The sequence below is a fragment of the Mustela lutreola genome, chromosome 12 (genome assembly GCF_030435805.1).
Source record: "Mustela lutreola isolate mMusLut2 chromosome 12, mMusLut2.pri, whole genome shotgun sequence".
Taxonomy (NCBI): Eukaryota; Metazoa; Chordata; class Mammalia; order Carnivora; family Mustelidae; genus Mustela; species Mustela lutreola.
Window position 1 is genome coordinate 12174742 of NC_081301.1, and position 22296 is coordinate 12197037.

General features: G+C 39.4%; 1 protein-coding gene across 1 annotated transcript; it reads left to right on the top strand.

Annotated features, from left to right (window-relative positions):
- The first annotated feature begins 825 nt into the window (after positions 1–825).
- Positions 826–1755, top strand: LOC131813012 (olfactory receptor 1L8-like). The gene has a single exon (XM_059143095.1). The coding sequence runs from the start codon at positions 826–828 to the stop codon at positions 1753–1755; it is 930 nt and encodes a 309-aa protein (XP_058999078.1).
- The last annotated feature ends 20541 nt before the right edge of the window (positions 1756–22296 follow it).

A 22296-nucleotide genomic window follows, 5' to 3' on the forward strand; every position in this document is an offset into this window, starting at 1 on the left:
TGTGTAAACCTGGTGATTCACAGACCTGTACCCCAGGGGATAAAAATATATGTTTATAAAAAATAAAAAATTTAAAAAAAAAGTCTCTCCAAATTAGCAGACAATAAACGCTACTTTAAAAAAAAAAAAAAAAAAAACAACTTTGCTGACCTGGGTTCTTATTCCTCTGATTTCCTCATTGAATATTTCATCAAATCCTTCTTTTTGGCAAGGAGATTCAAAGATAAAGCTCAGCATGACAACTGAAAATTTGATATAGACAAAGAAAAATGAAACCATCTAATCTAAAATAAATTCCCAACCCTACCTTTGTAAGTCTCTATCCTCTTATGGGATTTATATTTCCTTATACACCATAGAACTATCTGATGATAGATGGATGATAGATAGGTAGATTAATAGGTAGGTAGGTAGATATAGATCCTCCATGCCTGGCTTGTCTCTGTCTTTTTCACAGTGGTGCCCCTACTCCCAGAGAGTATTTTTCACAAAGTAGGTACTCAGTTAACAATTATTTTTAAGATTTGATACTAAGCTGAAATAGTTAAGCTCTGTCTCTGAAGGAAAATTCTTCTTCTGAAAGTCCATGCTATCAACACCAGTAGCATGTGAAGTCAGCAAGCTGAGACAGAGCAGCATCAAGGACCACAAATATGACAAGTTGTCCACATGGTAGCTAATGGGTGGAAACTAAAGGAAAGCTTTAAGGGGGGAAAGTAATAGTAGGTAGAAACATACTTACTGCCTTGTTTGTGATTATGGTTGTGAAAGAAATGTTTGTGTCTTAAGGGGTAAGATCTTCTCTGTTTAGTTGGCGATGTGACCATGGAAAAAGTCAACCAAACCAGCAGTGTCTCTGAGTTCATTCTCCTGGGGCTCTCCTCCCGGCCTGAAGACCAGACACCCCTCTTTATCCTCTTCCTCACCATGTACCTGGTCACCATAATGGGGAACCTACTCATCATTGTGGCCATCCACTCTGACCCCCAGCTCCAGACCCCCATGTATTTCTTCTTGAGTTTCCTGTCCTTCACTGACATTTGCTTTACAACAACAGTTGTCCCCAGGATGCTAGTGAACTTCCTGTCAGAGAAGACCATCTCCTATGCTGGGTGTCTGACACAGATGTATTTCATTTATGCTCTGGGCAACACTGACAGCTGCCTTCTGGTGGCCATGGCCTTTGACCGCTATGTGGCCATCTGTGACCCCTTCCACTATGTCACCACCATGAACCACTGCCGCTGTGTCCTGCTGGTGGCCTTTTCCTTCTCACTTCCTCACCTCCACTCACTCCTACACACCCTACTACTGAATCGCCTCATCTTCTGTGACTCCAATGTTATCTACCATTTCTTCTGTGACATCAAGCCTTTGCTAAACTTGTCATGCTCTTCCACATTTGTCAATGAAATCATGATAACATCAGAAGGCTCCATTGTTTTGGTGACCCCCTTTCTGTGCATTACTTTCTCTTACATACGAATTTTCATCACAGTTCTCAAGATTCCCTCAGCTGCTGGGAAACGCAAAGCTTTCTCCACCTGTGGCTCTCACCTCACCGTGGTAACTCTCTTTTATGGAAGCATCTTCTATGTTTATTTACAACCCTTGTCCACATACGCTGTTAGAGATCGTGTGGCAACACTTGCCTACACAGTTTTGTCCTCCATGCTAAATCCTTTTATCTATACTCTGAGAAACAGAGACATGGAAAGGGGCCTGAGGAAGCTGATGGCCAGGAGGAAGTCCTAGCCAGAACCTCTGGGAGCGTGTTCATGAGGGTCTCTGCTCCCCTGGACCCTGTTTCTGCTGGTCAGCAGGCATAATCATATCTGTTATGAATGTTGGGTTGTATCCATGTCTTTACATTTGTAGCCACCAACCACTGAGCCTATTATGATTCAGCAAATGGTTCAAGGTCAGCCAAGTTCCTGGGTTCCAGTTTTCACATTTCTACCTCTCTCTTCTTCTCCAAGAAACCACATCTTTTTCATTCCCCCAAGGGCTGTTGAAACCTCTGTTTTCCACAAAAATTGGTGGAACTAATTCATATCTACTCAATGACTTTGATTCACTTAGTATCCTTCTTACTTTAATGAACTTTTGTAATCAGTTTTGCTAGCTTTTTCAAGGTCATTACAGTAATTTAGGAAGAGAAAGAGATACAGAGAGACAGAAATTGAGAGTTTCCTATATTTGAAACTTCCACAAAAACAAAGAATATGTCTGGCCTGTCAGTTTATACAGGGATCATGCCTCTTCTTTCTTCTCTATCACTGATAGGAAGATATTCTGGGGTCTGTAGTGAACACAAGCCCAGCTCTTAGACCTGATTAGCTAAATAACTTAGAAGTTCAACACACAACTGAACCTATGAACAGGCCAGTGTGCAAGGGCCAGAGTTGCTTCCGGGTCCTTACCCTGGTCATCTGGTGCTTATCCTTCACAGGCAATCACTCCCCTTCTGACCTCTCTTACCTTCAACTCCCCTTAGAGATCCCTCAATTTCTATCATTCCTACCACTCTGACGTCTGTCTGCTTCTCAGGGAAAGATTTATTGTAACTACTTAGAATTATTCTCAGTATCTTTTGAAGAGAGACTCAAAGCCCATATGTGAACATTGCAGGCAGATATAACTAGGAGCTTCCAGAACTAAACATAGAGGCTCTGGGATGTAGAGTTATCCAGTGCTACAGGCTAGTACTTGATTCTGTATACTGTTGTTTTCATTCTTTATTCTCTATTACTGTCTCAGGGATTTTAGTCTTTACTGTATTTTCTATTTTAATATTTTTGCCACTTACTATTGTGTATCATTTCCAAAGATATTACTCAGCAGGTTTCACATGGGGCCTGTGAACCTGAATTTCAATAAGCATCTCCCCCTAAAGAAAACTAACATGGCCTCATGTGAGAAGCTGAATATTTGAAAATTTCTGAGCATTCCTTATCTCTATGCTTTATTTCTAGGACTCGTGTCCTAAAGTAATAGTACGTCAAATTATAGAAATGCATGTACACAGACACTTTTGATTACAGCATTGTTTGTAATAGTGAAAAATTAAAAACAATCTAAATGCCCATCAATAGAATAGATAAATGATGGTTCAATTTTTCCGTAGAAATAAATAATATGTGGTCATTTTAAATAATAATGCATATTTCTATCACTGCCCTGAAAAGCAATTATGAATGAAGAGCAAGTTGAAAATAAAATGCTTAAGAATAAGCCTGGGAAAAATAAAGGGGAGGGAGGATCAGATGGGAAGATGAACTATGAGAGACTATGGACTTCAGGAAATGAACTGAGGTTTCTAGAGGGGAGGGGAGTGGGGGGATGGGTTAGACCAGTAATGTATTAAGAAGGGCATGTATTGCATGGAGCACTTGGCGTTATACACAGGGAATCATGAAACACTACATCAAAAACTAATGATACCACAGTATGGTAACTAGCATAACATAAAAAGAAAATAATAAACCTGGGTGTTAGATGCAATTAATGAATCATGGATCACTACATCAAAAGCTAATGATGTACTGTATGGTGCCTAACATAACATAATTTAAAAAAAGAAGAAGAAACCTCCTTTGAAAAAGAATAAACCTATTAATAAATGATGGTTTTGATGAAGACATACCTTAAAAGAAGTTGCTGTGGCTGATAAAATACTTAATAATAAATATTTTAAGAGTGTATGTATATATAATGCTTAAGTAATATATAGTCAGTAAAGAAATCTCCCATTGAATATGGTTTATTCTAGGAGATGACATGGAATAGAAAAGGAGATGATGTTTGTTTTTAGCTTCTACATATCTGGAATATTTGAATTTATTAAAATGGGACATATATTTTTTGTAGAACTAATCACTAAGTAAAATGTAATATAAGATATTGCTCTGTTGTTCATATCATTGACTTTCGTTTCAACAGAAATATATCATGTTAGAGCTCCTAGTGGTGCAGTCAGTTAATTGTCTGACTCTTCATTTTGGTTCAGGTCATGATCTCAGGGTCCTGGAATCGAGCCCCATGTCTGGCTCCATGGTCAGCATAGAGTCTGCTAGGGATTTTCTCACCCTCTGCTCTTCCCCCTGCTCACTCTCTCTCTCTGTCTCTCCCTTTCTCTTTCTAAAATCAATAAATTAAATAATTTTTTAAAAGAATATCACCAGTTCTTTTTTTTTAAAGATTTTATTTATTAGTTTGACAGACAGAGATTACAAGTAGACAGAGAGAGGAAGGGAAGCAGGCTCCCCGCTGAGCAGAAAGCCTCATGTGGTCCATATACACTACAGAGTATTATGCCTCCGTCAGAAAGGACGAATACCCAACTTTTATAGCAACATGGACGGGACCGGAAGAGATTATGCTGAGTGAAATAAGTCAAGCAGAGAGAGTCGATTATCATATGGTTTCACTTATTTGTGGAGCATAACAAATAGCATGGAGGACATGGGGAGATAGAGAGGAGAAGGGAGTTAGGGGAAATCGGAAGGGGAAGTGAACCATGAGAGACTATGGTCTCTGAAAAACAATCTGAGGGATTTGAAGTGGTGGGGGGCTAGGAGGTTGAGGTACCAGGTGGTGGGTATTATAGAGGGCACGGATTGCATGGAGCACTGGGTGTGGTGAAAAAATAATGAATACAGTTATGCTGAGAAAAAAAAAAAAAAGGAATGGATGCTCATTAACCTCCAAGTGTTCGAGTTCTGTCCAAATTTCCTCTTGTGATTGAGATCAAGCTTCAAAGCATTGGGATCTGAAAATATGCAAGGAATAAGCCCAATCTTTTGGTACCATTTGAGACCTGATTTGTGACCCAGTGTATGATCTCTTCTGGAGAATGTTCCATGTGCACTCAAGAAGAATGTTTATTTTTCTGTTTAGGAGGAAGGCTCTGTATATATCTCTGAAGTTCAGCTGGTTCAGTGTGTCATTCAAAGCCCTTGTTTCCTTTTTGGTCTTCTGCTTAGGTGATCTGTCCATTGCCGAGTGGGGTGTTAATTTCCCCTACTATTATTGTATTATTATCAATGTGTTTCTTTAATTTTGTTATTAATTGGTTTATATAATTGGCTGCTCCCAAGGAAGGAGCATAAATATTTACAATTGTTAGATATTATTATTATTACTATTATTTTCAGTTAGACCAAGCTAACCTTACAGATAGCACAAGCTAACCTTACACCTAAAGGACCTGAAGAAAGAACAGCAAATAAAGTGTAAACCAAGCAGAAGAAGAGAAATAATAAAGATTAGAGCAGAAATTCAATGAAATGGGATCCAGAAAAACAGAATAGATCAATGAAACTAGAAGCTGATTCCTTGAAAGAATTAATAAGATTGATAAATCTCTGGCCAGAATGACCCAAAGGAAAATGGAAAGGACCCTAATCTATAAAATCATGAATGAAAAGTGAAAGATCATGACTAACACCAAGGACATAGAAACAATTTTTAGAAATTACTACCAGCAACTATATGCCAACAAATTAAGCAATCTGGAAGGAATGGATTCATTCCTGGGAACTTATAAACTACCAAGACTGAAACAGGAAGAAATCAACAATCTGAATAGACCAGTAACAAAATTGAAGCAGTAATAAAAAACCTCCCCTATAATAAGAGTCTATAGACAGATGGCTTCCCAGGAGAATTCTACCAAACATTTAAACAAGAAATCAGGGGCACCTAGATGGCTCAGTGAGTTAAACTGAATTTAGTGTCATTGTATTTCCTGTAAAGTCACTGTTTTTGTATATTGTGTCTGTTTCTTTCTGGTCTATTTACTTTTGGGATCTGTCTTTGCTTACAGGATCCTCTTTAATATTTTTGCAGGGCTGGTTTAGTGATGACATATTCTTTTAGTTCCTGTTCATCCTGGAAACTCTTTATCTCTCTTTCCATTCTAAATGAGAGCCTTTCTGGATAAAGTCTTCTTGGTCTGGATAAAGTCTGCATGTTTTTCTCATTTAGTACCTTGAATATATCATGCGGGCCCTTTCTGGACTGCCTGTTCTCTGTTGATAAGTGTCCTGCCAGTCTAATGTTTCTACCCTTGTATGCTAAGGATCTCTTGTCTCAAGCTGTTCTCAGGATTTTCTATTTATCTCTAAAATTTGCAAGCTTCATTATTATTTGTTGGGGCATTGGTCTATTTTTATTGATTTTGAGGGGGGTACTTTGTCTCCCCAGACTTGAATACTTATTTCCTTCCCCACATTAGGGAAGTTTCCACGATGTTTTGCTCAAATATACATTCTGTCCCTCTCTTCCTCTTCCCCTGAGAACCCAATTATTCTAATATTGTTTCATTTATGGTATCACTGATTTCTCAAAGCCTCCTTTCATGATCCATTAGTTGTTTTTCACTCTTTTCCTCAGTTTCCTTACCTTCCATCATTTTGTCTACTATGTCACTGACTTTCTCTGCCTCATTCACCCTGGTAGTTAGAGTGTCCATTTTAGAGGGCATCCCAGTTAAAACATTTTTAATTTCAGCCTGATTAGATTTTAGTTCTTTTATTTCTGCACTAAGGGTTTCTCTAGTGTCTTTTAGGCTTTTTTCCAAGCCCAGCTAGTATCTTTACAATTTTATTCTGAATTCTAATTCTGACATCTTACTTATACCCATATCAATTAACTCTATGGCAGAGATTACTTCCAATTATTTATTTTGTTGTGAAATTCTCCTTCAAGTCATTCTGCCCAGAGAAAAATAGATGAATGAGAGAACAAAATAAAAAATATCAACCATGACTCTAGCAAAATATACACTAGACAAATAAAAAGAGATTAGAAACCAAAAAAGAAAAAAAAGTGAAAAAAGAATATAATCTCACAGTGGACAGAACAGGATCACACACTTTGTCCTGCATGTACATGTTGAAGACACTAGATCCCAAAATTTAATGAAATAAAAACATAGATAGATAGATGAAACTCAATACAGTGAAAGGAATCAGAAAATGAAGAATATAACTATAAAATGTAAATGTAAAAATGAAAACTAAAAAAGATTTAATAAAGAGTTGACAAGATAAATAGTTGAAAAGTGAAAAAAGAAAAAATGAAAAAGAAAATTTTAAACGGAAAGACAAGAATCATGAGAAAAGGAGGGCAAGATGGCGGGGGAGTAGGAGGAGGCGCCTTTTCACCTGGTACCCCAAAGTGAGCTTTTACCTACCAAAGAACTCCGATCACCCATGGAATCAGCCTGAGATCAGAATTATACACGTTTGGATCTCTACAGGGGCAGAGGATGCCAGTGGGCAGGTAAAGCGGAGTGGGAACTGCGACTGATATCGGAAGATAAACAAAAGGCAGAGGGAGCCACCAGAGGTGACCGGTTGGAAAGTAATACCCCAATACGAGCGAGAGTGCCCTGCGTCTGGGGACCAGCATTAACTTGGAGACTGGTTGAAAGCACTCCAAAAGAGCAAAGGATCGCGGGGGGGAAATTGTGGGAATCAGGGTGGCTAGGGACAGGGGCTTAAGTCCCCGGTCCCAGGACAGCCTCCCCGGCGCTGAGGCAGAGAGAGTGCGGCGGAGAAACCAGCTCTTGGTCCCTAAGCCGCCAGCGTGCCCGAGAATGCGTGGGTTCTAGTTCCTGTGAGGGGATGGGAGCCACGCCGGTTGGCAGAACCCACGAGCCCTACCACAAAGCTTGAGATACGTGCGCACGTCCCTCATGCTCCCCTGAGTTACAAAGGCCCGGCCGGCACTCTTTGACCCGCACCATTGTTTCAAAGCCTAAGCCACGCGCCCCAAACTCTCCCCTGACAGAGGTGCGCAAAAGCCCAGCCTGGTGCTTACAGACCAGCACCCCGTTCTCAGTGCCCGAGACACGCGCCCGACCCATAGCTGCCTCTGAAAGAGGCGCGCGCAAGCCGGGCACTCGCAGCCCGGGCCAGCCGCAAAATCTCAGTGTGCGATCGCTGCTTGGAACCTCTCTGGTGGTCGGGAGCTCCCAGACAGCTGCCACTGCCTTGGCTTTGGGTACAAGCAAAAGATCCTGCGCCCCCAGGGTCTGCAACTTGGAACCTGCTCTGCCAGAGGCCAAGGGGGAACTTATTTAGGCTCTGCACCCAGACTGTGGCTTCTCTCTGAGAGGGAGATCAGGGTGCGGTTTGTTTTCCTCTAAAACTACAAAGACCATCAAAGGCGGTCAAGGTGAGAGAAAAAAAAAATGTGAACAAGCATAAAAACCGCCAGAGAACAAAAGCCTGAAAAAAAAAAAAAAACCAGTTTCCTCAGAGCCCACCCCCTTGAGGGGGGCGGGAGGACTTAACTCAGGAAACATCATTGACTGACAACCCACGTGGCAGGCCCCTCCCCCAGAAAACAAACCAAGAAAGAAAAAAAAAAAAACTACAAGAGAACAACCACTACTTCATAGGAAAACTTGTATTGTTCACTCCTTCCCACTATTCTGGTTCTTTTTTTTTTTTTTTTTTTTTACACATAGGTAATTTGTTTAACCTATTTACCATCACAGCGAGTTGTATAGTACATCAAATTCCATAATACCTTTCTAACCTGAACTTTTTGATACATACACCTATGTTTTTCTTTTGCATTTTTATTCTTTGAATTCCTTTTTTTAAATTTTAGTTTAGTTTAGTCTCATTTATTCCTTTTTATTTATATTCTCTAATATCCATATAGAGTTAAACTTCAAAGTAATCCCCTTTCCCCAATCAATACTACCCCTATAGGTAAACCAATTTTTAATCCCCTTTATCTTAGGAAAGTTGAGTCCTTTAACAAAGATATCAAGATACATCCAGAAAGAATCAAAACAACCTTTCTGGCACACACTGAGAATTTATAAGAACTCTCCCATCTTCTTCCACCAGTGTTTCTGTGTTTTTTGTGTTTGTCCTGATAGCATATAAATTTTACACTTGTGGTTCTTTTTGACGAGGTTCTTTCTTTATTTGCATATATATTTTTTTCTCTTGTCATATACTTATATCAGTCTTTTTATCTCTTTTTGTTTGTCTACTTCATAAATCTTACCTTGGGGTGAACCTTCTTTTTCATCTTCCCTTTCTTTCCTGTCTCTCTCTCCCTCTCCCTCTCTCTTTTTTTTCTTCTTTTCTTTTTTTTCTTTTTCTTTTTCTTTTCTTTTGTCTCTCGTTTGGGTGGGGAATCCTGATTGCTCAGAAGTGTTCCAGGGTGCACCTTGACTGCACCACAGTTGATACATCCAGCTACATCTGTTCAGTCATTTCCCACTAAAATGACTAGGAGGAGGAATGCCCAACAGAAGAAAAATACAGAGGATGGACCTTCTGTAACAGAGCTAACGGCTATCAACATAGACAATATGTTGGAAAGAGAATTCAGGATAAAAATTATCCAGGCAATAGCTAGGTTGGAGAAAGCCATGGATGACCAAACAGAATTGATTAGGGCCAAACTGAAAGCGACCAGACAGGATGTTCACAATGTTAGGTCGGAGCTTAAAGCTACCAGGGAGGAGGTTCACAATGCTCTCAATGAGTTCCAATCTAATCTAAACTCTTTCAAAGCTAGGGTAACTGAGACAGAAGATAGAATTAGTGATCTGGAGGACAGATAGAAAGGATCAGGAGGAAGCCTGGAACAAACAGCTTAGAAACCATGAAAACAGAATCAGGGAAATAAATGATGTCATGAAGCGTTCCAACGTCAGAATTATTGGAATCCCTGAAGGGGAGGAGAAAGAAAGTTCATGTACTAGAGGCTGAATGGTCTCCACCTAAGATTATACATTCCAAAAAAATATCACGACACCTGATAGTCAAATTGAGGAATTATAATTGTAGGTATAATCTCTTGAAAGCCACCAGGGCAAAGAGGCTCCTTACTTACAGAGGGAAGCCCATCAGAATAATGTCAGACCTCTCCACAGAGACCTGGCAAGCCAGAAGAGGCTGGCAAGATATATTCAGGGCACTAAATGAGAAGAACATGCAGCCAAGAATACTTTATCCAGCAAGACTGACATTCAAAATGGTTGGAGAGATAAAGAGTTTTCAAGACCGGCAAGGCTTAAAAGGCTATGCAACCACCAAGCTGATACTGCAGGAAATATTAAGGGGGCTTCTTTAAAGGAGGAAAAAGCCCAAGAATAGCATTGAACAGAAATATAGAGACAGTCTACAGAAAGAAAGACTTCAAAGGTAACTCGATGTCAATAAAAACGTATCTATCAATAATCACTCCCAATGTGAATGGCCTAAATGCACCCATAAAATGGCACAGGGTTGCAGATTAGATGAAACGGCAGGACCCATCCATATGTTGTCTACAAGAGACCCATTTTGAACCTAAAGATACACCCAGACTGAAAGTGAAGGAATGGAGAAGCATCTTTCATGCCAATGGGCCTCAAAAGAAGGTTGGGGTAGCGATTCTCATATCAGATAAATTAGACTTCAAACTAAAGACACTAGTCAGAGATACAGAAGGACACTACATAATCCTTAAAGGGACTATCCGCCAAGATGATCTAACAATTGTAAATATCTATGCCCCCAATATGGGAGCAGCCAATTACATAAGAAAACTGTTAATCAAGATAAAGAGTCATATTGATATGAATACACTAATCGTAGGAGATCTTAACATGCCTCTCTCAGAAATAAACAGATCATTGAAGCAGAAAATCAATAAAGAAACAAGAGCATTGAATGACACATTGGACCAGATGGGCCTCATAGATATATACAGAACATTCCACCCTAAAACAACAGAATACTCATTCTTCTCAAGTGCACACGGAACCTTCTCCAGAATAGATCACATATTGGGTCACAAATCAGGACTCAACTGATACCAAAAGACTGAGATTATTCCTTGCATATTCTCAGATCACAATGCTTTGAAACTGGAGCTCAATCACAAGGAAAAGTTCAGAAGGAATTCAAACACCTGGAAGCTAAGGACCACCTTGCTTAAGAATGCTTGAATCAACCAGGAGATCAAAGAAGAACTGAAACAATTCATGGAAACCAATGAGAATGAAGACACTTCGGTCCAAAACCTATGGGATACAGCAAAGGCGGTCCTAAGGGGAAAATACATAGCCATCCAAGCCTCCCTCAAAAAAATTGAAAAATCCAGAACACACCAGCTGTCTCTACACCTTAAAGAACTGGAGAATCAACAACAAATCAAGCCAACTCCACACATAAGAAGGGAAATCAAGATTAGAGCTGATATCAATGAGGTAGAAACCAGAGATAAAGTAGAACGTATCAATGAAACTAGAAGCTGGTTTTTTGAAAGAATCAATAAGATCGATAAACCATTGGTCACACTAATCCAAAAGAGAAGAGAGAAAGCCCAAATTCATAAAATTATGAATGAAAAGGGAGAGATCACAATGAACACCAAGGAAGTAGAAACAATCATCAGAAGTTATTATCAAAAGTCATATGCCAATAAACTTAGCAACCTAGAGGAAATGGATGCATTCCTGGAAAAATATAAACTACCAAAATTGAACCAGGAAGAAATCGACAACCTGAATAGACCGATATCTAATAACGAGATTGAAGCAGTGATCAAAAACCTCCCAAAAAACAAGAGCCCAGGACCTGACGGATTCCCTGGGGAATTCTACCAACCTTCAAAGAAGAAATACACCTATTCTCCTGAAGCTGTTTCAAAAAATTGAAGCAGAAGGAAAACTTCCAGACTCTTTCTATGAAGCCAGCATTACCCTGATCCCCAAACCAGGAAGACCCTACCAAAAAGGAGAATTTTAGACCAATATCACTGATGAATATGGATGCTAAGATTCTCAACAAGATCCTAGCCAACAGGATCCAACAGCACATTAAAAAGATTATCCACCATGATCAGGTGGGATTCATCCCTGGGCTACAAGGATGGTTCAACATTCACAAATCAATCAATGTGATACAACAAATTAATATGAGAAGAGAGAAGAACCACATGGTCTTCTCAATTGATGCAGAAAAAGCATTTGACAAAATCCAGCATCCGTTCCTGATTAAAACGCTTCAAAGTATAGGGATAGAGGGAACATTCCTGAACTTCATCAAATCTATCTGTGAAAGACCCACAGCAAATATCATCCTCCATGGGAAAAAGCTTGCAGCCTTCCCGTTGAGATCAGGAACAAGACAAGGATGCCCACTTTCACCACTCTTGTTCAACATAGTATTAGAAGTCCTAGCAACAGAATCAGACAAGAAAGAGAAATAAAAGTATCCAAATTGGTAATGAAGAAGTCAAACTATCTCTCATCGCAGACGACATGATTCTTTATATGGGAAACCCAAAAGACTCCACCCCCAAACTACTAGAACTCATACAGCAATTCAGCAACATGGCAGGATACAAAGTCAATGTGCAGAAATCAGTGGCTTTCTTATACACTAACAATGAAAATACAGAAAGGGAAATTAGAGAATCGATTCCAGTTACTATAGCACCAAGAACCATAAGATACCTGGGAATAAAACTAACCAAAGAGGTAAAGGATCTGTACTCGAGGAACTACAGAACACTCATGAAAGAAATTGAAGAAGACACAAAAAGATGGAAGACCATTCCATGCTCTTGGATCAGAAGAATAAACATTGTTAAAATGTCTATACTGCCTAGAGCAATATATACTTTTAATGACATTCCGATCAAAATTCCACTGATATTCTTCAAAGAGCTGGAGCAAATAATCCTAAAACTTGTATGGAATCATAAGAGACCCCGATCGCTAAGGAAATGTTGAAAAACAAAAATAAAGCTGGGGGCATCACGTTACCTGCTTTCAAGCTTTATTACAAAGCTGTGATCACCAAGACAGCATGGTACTGGCATAAAAACAGATACATAGACCAGCGGATCAGAGTAGAGAGCCCAGATATGGACCCTTAAATCTATGGTCAATTAATCTTTGACAAAACAGGAAAAAATATACAGTGGAAAAAAGACAGTCTCTTTAATAAATGGTGCTGGGAAAACTGGACAGCTATATGTAGAAGAATGAAACTCGACCAATCTCTTACACCATACACAAAGATAAACTCAAAATGGATAAAAGACCTCAACGTGAGACAGGAATCCATCAGACTCCTAGAGGAGAACATAGGCAGTAATCTCTTCGATATCAGCCACAGCAACTTCTTTCAAGATATGTCTCCAAAGGCAAAGGAAACAAAAGTGAAAATAAACTTTTGGGACTTCATCAAAATCAAAAGCTTCTGCACAGCAAAGGAAACAGTCAAAAAAACAAAGAGGAAACCCACGGAATGAGAGAAGATATTTGCAAATACAGTACAGACAAAAGGTTGATATCCAGGATCTATAATGAACTCCTCAAACTCAACACACATGAAACAGGCAAACATATCAAAAAATGGGCAGAAGATATGAACAGACACTTCTCCAATCAAGACATACAAATGGCTATCAGACACATGAACAAATGTTCATCATCATTAGCCCTCAGGGAGATTAAAATTAAAACCACATTGAGATATCACCTTACACCAGTTAGAATGGCCAAAATTAGCAAGACAGGAAACAACATGTGTTGGAGGGGATGTAGAGAAAGGGGAACCCTTTTACACTGTTGGTGGGAATGCAAGTTGGTGCAGCCACTTTGGAGAACAGTGTGGAGATTCCTTGAGAAATTAAAAATAGAGCTTCCCTATGACCCTGCCATTGCACTCCTGGGTATTTACCCCAAGGACACAGATGTCGTGAAAAGAAGGGCCATCTGTACCCCAATGTTTATAGCAGCAATGGCCACGGTCGCCAAACTATGGAAAGAACCAAGATGCCCTTCAACGAACGAATGGATAAGGAAGATGTGGTCCATATACACTATGGAGTATTATGCCTCCATCAGAAAGGATGAATACCCAACTTTTGTAGCAACATGAATGGGCCTGGAAGAGATTATGCTGAGTGAAATAAGTCAAGCAGGGAGAGTCAATTATCATATGGTTTCACTTATTTGTGGAGGAGCATAACAAATAGCATGGAGGACAAGGGGTGTTAGAGAGGAGAAGGGAGTTGGGGTAAATTGGAAGGGGAGGTGAATCACGAGAGCCTATGGACTCTAAAAAACAATCTGAGGGGTTTGAAGTGGCAGGGGGGTGGGAGGTCAGGGTACCAGGTGGTGGGTATTATAGAGGGCATGGATTGCATGGAGCACTGGGTGTGGTGAAAAAATAATGAATACTGTTTTTCTGAAAATAAATAAATTGAAAAAATTAAAAAAAAAAAGAAGACCCATAAATCTGTTGTTTAAAAGACTCAGTTTAGATTCAATGACACTTCCAGATAGAAAGTGAGGAGGTGGAGAGCCATTTATAATGCTAATAGACATCAAAAAAACCCTAGAATAGCAATTCTTACATACATCAGACAAACTAGCTTTTTTTTTTAATAGTTATTTTAAATGACAAACTAGCTTTTAAGCCAGACTGTAATAAGAGATGAAGAGGGACACTGTATCATAACAAAAGGGTCTATCCAATAAGAAGATGTACAGACTGCAACTATTTATACTCCTGCTTGGGAGCAGCTAAATATATAAACCCACTAAAAATAAAATTAAAGAAACAGATTGATAATAATACAATAATACTAGGGGACTTTATCACCCCACTCAAAACAATGGACAGATCCTCTAAGCAGAAAATCAACAGGAAACAAGAGGTTGGAATGACACACTGAACCAGATGGACTTCACAAATGTATAAGGAGCATTCCATACTAAAGCAACAGAATACTCATTCTTCTCGAGTGTGCAAGGAACATTATCCAGAATAGCTCACATACTGGGTCACAAATCAGGTCTCAATGGTACAAAAAGATAGGGATTATACCATGTGTATTTTCAGATCACAATGATTTAAAATTTGAACTTGATAACAAGAAAAAATCTGGAAGGAACACAAATACCTGGAGATTAGGAGCATCCTACTAAAGAATAAATGGGCTAAGAAGAAAATTAAAGAAGACTTTAAAAATATGTGGAAACAAATAAAAATGAAAACAATATTTCAGAACCTTTGGGATTCAGCAAAGGTGGTCCTAAGAAGGAAGTGTATAGCAATACAGGCCTTTCTCATGAAGCAAGAAAAGTCTCAAATACACAATCTAACCTTACACCTAAAGGAGCTAGAAAAAGAACAAATAAAGCCTAAATCTAGCAAAATAAGAGAAATAGGAAAGATTAGAGCAGAAATCAATGATACAGAAAAAACAAACAAACAGTAAAACCAAACAACAAAACCAGGCACTAGTTCTTTGAAAGAATTAATAAGATCAATAAACCCCTAGGCAGACCTATCCAAAAAGAGAGAGAGAGAGAGAGAGACAAAGAAAGGACCCAAATAAATAAAAACATGAATGAAAGAGGAGAAATCACACCAACACCAAGGAAATACAAACAATTACAAGACACTGTTATGAGCAATCATATGGTAACAAACCAGGCAATCTGGAAGAAATGGATACATTCCTAGAAACATATAAACTACCAAAACTGAACCAGGAAGAAATAGAAAATCTGGAGAGACCCATAACCAGCTAGGAAATTGAAGCAGTTATCAAAAACCTCCCAAAAAACAAGAGTCCAGGGCCAGATAGCTTCCCAGGGGTATTCTACTAAACAATTACAGAAGAAATAATACTTACTCTACTGAAGCTGTTTCAAAAAAAGAAAAACTTTCAAACTTGTTCTACAAGGCCAGAATTACCTTGATCCCAAAACCAGACAAAGACTCTGTCAAAAAGGAGAATTACAGACCAATATCCCTGATGAACATGGATGCAAAAATTCTCACCAAGTTACTAGCTAATAGGGTCCAACATTGTATCAAAAGTATTATTCACCACAACCAAGTGAGATTTATTCCTGGGATGCAAGGGTGGTTCAACATCCATAAATCAATCAATGTGATATACTGCATTAACAACAACAGCAAAAAAGACAAGAACCATATAATCCTTTCAAAGTAGTCAGAAAAAAGCATTTGAAAAATACAGCATTCTTCTTAAAAAAAAAAAAAAAAACTCTCTGCAGGGTAGGAATAGAAGGAACATACCTGAATATCATATAAGCCATATATGAAAAACCCACAGTGAATATCATTCTCAATGAGGAAAACTGAGAACTTTTTCCCTAAGGTCAGGAACATGACAAAGATGTCCACTCTATCATTGCTGTTCAACATAGTACCAGAAGTGCCAGCATCAGCAATCAGAAAACAAAAAAGAAATAAAAGGCATCTAAATCAGCAAAGAAGAAATCAAACTTGTTCACTTCACAGATGACATGATACTCTATGTAGAAAACCCAAAAGACTCCAGCAAAAAATTGTTAGAAGTGATACAGGAATTCAGCAAAATGGAAGGATATAAAATCAATGCATAGAAGTCAGTTGCATTTCTGTACACTAACAACGAGGCAGAAGAAAGAGAAATCAAGGAGTCAATCCCATTTACAATTGCACCAAAAACCATAAGATGCCTAGGAATAAGCCTAACCAAAGAGGTAAAGGATCTGTACTCTGAAAACGATAGAACACACACACACAAATGGAAAACCATTCCATGCCTATGGATTGGGAGAATAAGCATTGTTAAGATGTCTATGCTACGCAAAGCAATCTACACATTCAATGCAATCCCTATCAAAATGCCATCAACATTTTTCACAGAGCTGGAACAAATAATCCTACAATATGTATGGAACCAGAAAAGACCCCAAATAGCCAAGGGAAGGTTGAAAAAGAAAACCAAGCCTGGAGGCATCACAATTCCAGACTTCAAACTGTGTTATAGTTTGGTACTGGCACAAAAACAGACACAGAGATCAATGGAGCAGAATAGAGAACCCAGAAATGGACCCTCAACTCTATGGTCAACTAATCTTCAACAAAGCAGGAAAGAATATCCAATGGAAAAAAGGCAGTCTCTTCAACAAGTGTTGGGAGAATTGGACTGCCACATGTAGAAGAATGAAACTGGATCATTCTCTTACAACATACACAAATATAAACTCAAAATGAGTGAAAGTCCTAAATGTGAGACAGGAATAAAAGTCCTAGAGGAGAACACAGGCAGCGCCTCTTTGATCTCAGCTGCACAACTTCTTACTAGACATGTCTCCAAAGGCAAAAGAAACAAAAGCAAAAATGAACTATTGGAACTTCATCAAGATCAAAAGCTTCTGCACAGCAAAGGAAACAGTCAACAAAACAAAGAGGCAACCCACAATATGGGAGAAGATATTTGCAAATGGCATATCTGATAAAGAGTTAGTATCCAAAACCTATAAAGAACTTACCAAGTTTGAACTTGGGTGGCTCATTCAGTTGCATCTTCCTTTGGCTCAGGTCATGACCCCAGGGTATGGGGATTGAGTCCCACCTCTGGGGGTCCCTGCTCAGTGGAGAATCTGCTTCTTCCTCTCCCTCTGCTCCTACCCCCTGCTCATGCTCTCTCTTTCTCACACTCACTCTCAAATAAATACATACAATCTTTTTAAAAAACTGAAAAAAAGAATTTATCCAACTAGATACTCAAAAAACAAATAATCCAGTTAAGAAATGGGCAGAAGACATGAAGAGACATTTCTCCAAAGAAGACATACAAATGGACAATACATATGAAAAAAAAATGCTCAATATCACTGACATCAAAACCACAACGAGATACCACCTCATGCCAGTCAGAGTGGCTAAAATTAACAAGGTAGGAAACAATGGATATTGGCAAATATGCGGAGAAAAGGGAATCCATGTATACTATTGGTGGGAATGCAAGCTGGTACAGCCACTCTAGTGTAGTATGAACATTCCTCAGAAAGTTAAAAAGATAGCTAAACTGTGACTCAGCAATTGCACTACTAGGTATTTATCCAAAGGATACAAACATAGTGATTCGAAAGGATACATGCACCCCAATGTTTATAGCAGCAATGTCCACAATAGCCAAACTGTGGAAATAGCTGAGATGTCCATTGACAGAGGAATGGATAAAGAAGAGGTAGTGTGTGTGTATGTATGTATATATATATATATATATATATATATATATATATATATATATATATATACATATATATATGAATATTACCCAGCCATCAAAAAGAATGACATATTACCATTTGCAATGATATGGATTGAACTAGAGGGTATTGTGGTATATGAAATAAGTCAGTCAGAAAAGGACAAATATCAAATGATTTCACTCATGTGGATTTTAAGAAATAAAACAGATGGGGTACCTGGGTGACTCAGTTGGTTAAGCACCTGTCTTCAACTCAAGCTCTGATCTGATGGTCCTGGTATCAAGCCCTCATCAGGCTCCTTGCCTAGTAGGAAGACTGCTTCTCTCTCCCTCTGCCTGCCACTCCCCCTGCATGTGCTTTCTCTCATGCTATCTCTCTCTCTCTCTGTCAAATAAACAAACAAACAAATAAATAAATAAATAAATAAATAAAATCTTAACACAAAAAAAAGAAAACAGGGGCACCTGGGTGGCTCAGTGGGTTAAAGCCTCTGCCTTTGGCTCAGGTCATGATCCCAAGGTCCTGGGATTGAGCCCCTGCATCGGGCTCTCTGCTCAGCAGTGAGCTTCCCTCCCTTCCTCTCTCACTGCCTGCCTCTCTGTCTACTTGTGACCTCTGTCAAATAAATAAACAAAATCTAAAAAAAGAAAGAAAGAAAACAGAGGAACATAGAAGAAAGGAAGGACAAATAAAATAAGATGAAAATTGAGAGGGAGACAAACCATAAGAGATGCTGAACTCTAGGAAACAAACTGAGGGTTGCTGGAGGGGTAGTGGGGGTCAGGGGAGAGGTAATTGGATGATGTGAATTAAGGAGGGCACTTTATGTAATGAGCATTGGGTGTTATATGCAACTGATGAATCACTAAATTCTACCTCTAAAACTAATAAAAACACACATAAAATAAATAAAAAGAGTTGACTTATGCAATTGTGGGAGCTGGGAAGTCCAAAATCCACAGCTGCAGACAGCTCTGCAGGCTGGAAACTCAGGCAGTCTTGAGGCAGAGTCTCTTCTCCAGGAAGCCTCAGTTTTTGCTTATATTCTGAAGGCCTTAAGTAAAACATTTTACTTTATTTACTTAAATTACATTCCTTTACTTAAAGTCAACCGATTGTAGATGTCAGTCATATGTACAAAATACCTCCACAGCAAAATATAAATTAGAATTTGGTTAAATAAGTAGGCACCATAGCCCAGCCATCTTGACACAGAAAATTAATCTTTACAAGTGGTGAGGTCAGAATGTCTGTCAAGGAAAACACACCAGGGAAGAATTATGGAGATGGAGTGGCTAGATCAGCAACCAATAAGGGGTATAGCTCCATTATGAGGAAACTGAGTGTACTCAATAAAACATACTAGTCCCTTGCTTGGTTTTTAGACCTGAGTCACTTTTTAGTCCTGGAATCCACTGACTGATGGAGAGCCCACATCTCAAGGAGGAAGAGCCATGTAACAACACAGGGGTATACCCATGTCTTCCCCAAGGGTACATATAGCATTTACTTGGCAACTTTAAATGGGGAAATGTCATCATGATTTCACTGTTAGAGAGAATGAGTATGGGGACAGGGTACTAAATGGAGTACTGACCCAAATCGCTTATACAGTGGGTCCACTTAATCTACAGACCCACCATGTGATTTCACTAGTTTCCTAATATATAACTACAAAGATATGCATAGCAGTTGGCACTTCCTCAACATTCAATCCCTGGCCAGTGAGAAGCTCCTGAAACTGCCCATCCCCAAGTCAGGGTAATAAATCAAAAATAATATATCCCAGGGAAATGGCTCAGAAAGCATGCCAGGATGAATGTCCATTATTTCTCCCCTTGATTCACCATTTGAGTTCCTATGAAAAACAGACAGAGCCTGGAAGGTGACAGTGGACCATTGCAAAGTCAACCAAGTAGTAGCTGCAATCTTAGCCATCGTTCAGATGTGGTATATTTGCTACCAAAGACTAGTATTTGGCCTCGGGTGCATGATTTGCAGCCACTGATCTTGTGGATGCATTATTTTCCACCCCTCACACATAAAAGGATCAGAAACAGTTTGCATGCACTTGGAATGAAAATGGTATATATTTTCCTCAAGACTCTGTTAACTCTTCTGAATTCTGTCATAGTAGAGTCCAAAAACATGCAGACTGTTTGCATATCCCATAGGACATCACACTACTCCCTTGTATCAAAGATACCATGGTAATTGAACCAGATAACCAAGAAGTTGCTAGCAAGTTGGAACTTTAACAAGACACAGTCTTGAGGGTAGAAGCTAAGCACTGTAAAGATTCAGGGGATATAAAGAAGCACTGTAAAGATCCAAGTGATCTAGAAGAGGGTTTGGAAAGCAATGGCTGCATAGAATTTTCCCTTATAACCAGCTGACAGAGGAGGGAAATGCTTGAGCATGGTTCACAAGTGGGTCAGCTCACTGTTTAAGTGCAGGTCAAAAATGGATAATGAGTGCACTATAGCTCATCAAGGGTGGCCTTATAAGATAGTCCTCAGCTTTAAGCTCTCTTTGGGGATGACCTCAGCTGAAAGAAACTGCTTCATCTGAGTATCCTTTCTTCCAGAAGCACCCTACTCCCAATGATCAACATGGGGATATAAAGAATTGTCCTCCTTGACATCCTAGCTCCAGAGCTCCCAGTAAGGTCAGCTGAGACCTTCATGAGGACTGTATCACAACCCACCTTTTCCCTCTGCCCAGCTCTGCTTAATTTCTCTTTCTCCCACAGATGAGGATTCCTAGAGTACTCTGTAATGAACACCTTGCATGCTAATCTCCATCTGAAAGACTGCTTCCTGGAGAACCCAAATGGTAGCACTCCCTACTCACTGAACACACACACACACACACACACACACACACACACACACACAGGTGGGCAGATCCTATCACCTTTGATTACCCTACACTGAGGACAATAAAGCATGCCCTGGAGATGTTATGGTAAGTTTAAACGGCTCTGGAAATAGCCTCAATCTTAAGAAGGTGGCCTCAGGAGTTAATTGTCCCCTGAGGACAACTCCACTCAATTCTGTGACCATTGTGATTTCTGTATCAAGAGAGAGTTCACAGAGCAAATTCTCTTGAGGAGTCAGATTGGAATGAGCACTCCAAAGCTCTCTCAGCACAAGAAGGACCCAAAGGTGTCCAGGAGAGCAGAGACAAACCCATGAGAAGACCATAGGGTTTCACCAACCAGGAGAGTTCCTGCTACAGTGAGTCTGGGCATCTCAGCCTTCTACAGTGGGGAGCAGAAAAAAAACTGAATGATGCTGAGAGACAGAGGATGAGGAATAGACAGGGATGGGATCCAGAATCAGGAAAATACTTTTTCCCTCTAGAATCCAGAGGAATCTATCTTCTCTTTCTTCCTTCTTCCCAACCCCTCTTGCTCATTGCTGGCTAGAAAATCAAAAGGGCAGCTTTGACTGATAGGTAAATGTAACCAATTTGGAAAAGTGGCTCAGGAGAGAGAAAATATTTTTTTTAACTGGGAAAAGTGAGAAGATATCTGGATATGGAAAGTGAACATCATCATACTCACTGACCATCCACCTCACCTGGATATTTATTTCAGTCTCTATTTGGCTCCTCTGGCTCCAAAAATCATATGGACACAATATATCAGAGTTCAGCCTAATAATAAGTCTGGCTTTGTATTTTGTGACCACCCTATTTGATCTGTGGTCCAGTGTGTATCATTATCCCATGGTTTCCAGGAACCAGATTCTCAATAGGTGCAGAAGAGGAGTTTAGTAGAAAAGATACACACACACACACACACACACACCACACACACACACACACACACACACACACACGTCCCCTTCCCTGACACATCCCAGGTTTTTAGAATGATTCCCTAGGATTCTCACTTCCAAAACTTCCTTCCATTTTATCAAGTACTCAACCCAGATAAGACACAGGGACTTGTAAGATAGTCCTTAGCCTTAAGCGGTCTTTGGGGATGACCTCAGCTGAAAAAAACTTTTAAATCACTTTAAATCTTATCTCATACTCCCCAGTCATCCCCTTCACAAATAACTTATTTTTTATGTATATATTTTACAAGCTGTACTTATATGTTAAGTTTCATTAGCTCTTTAAAATACCTAAAATCACACAGGGCACAGGTGATAGTATAAACCTCCACCTTGTGCTTCCAGGTCCAGCGCACTTTCTACCACACTCTCGACTCAATACACATGTAA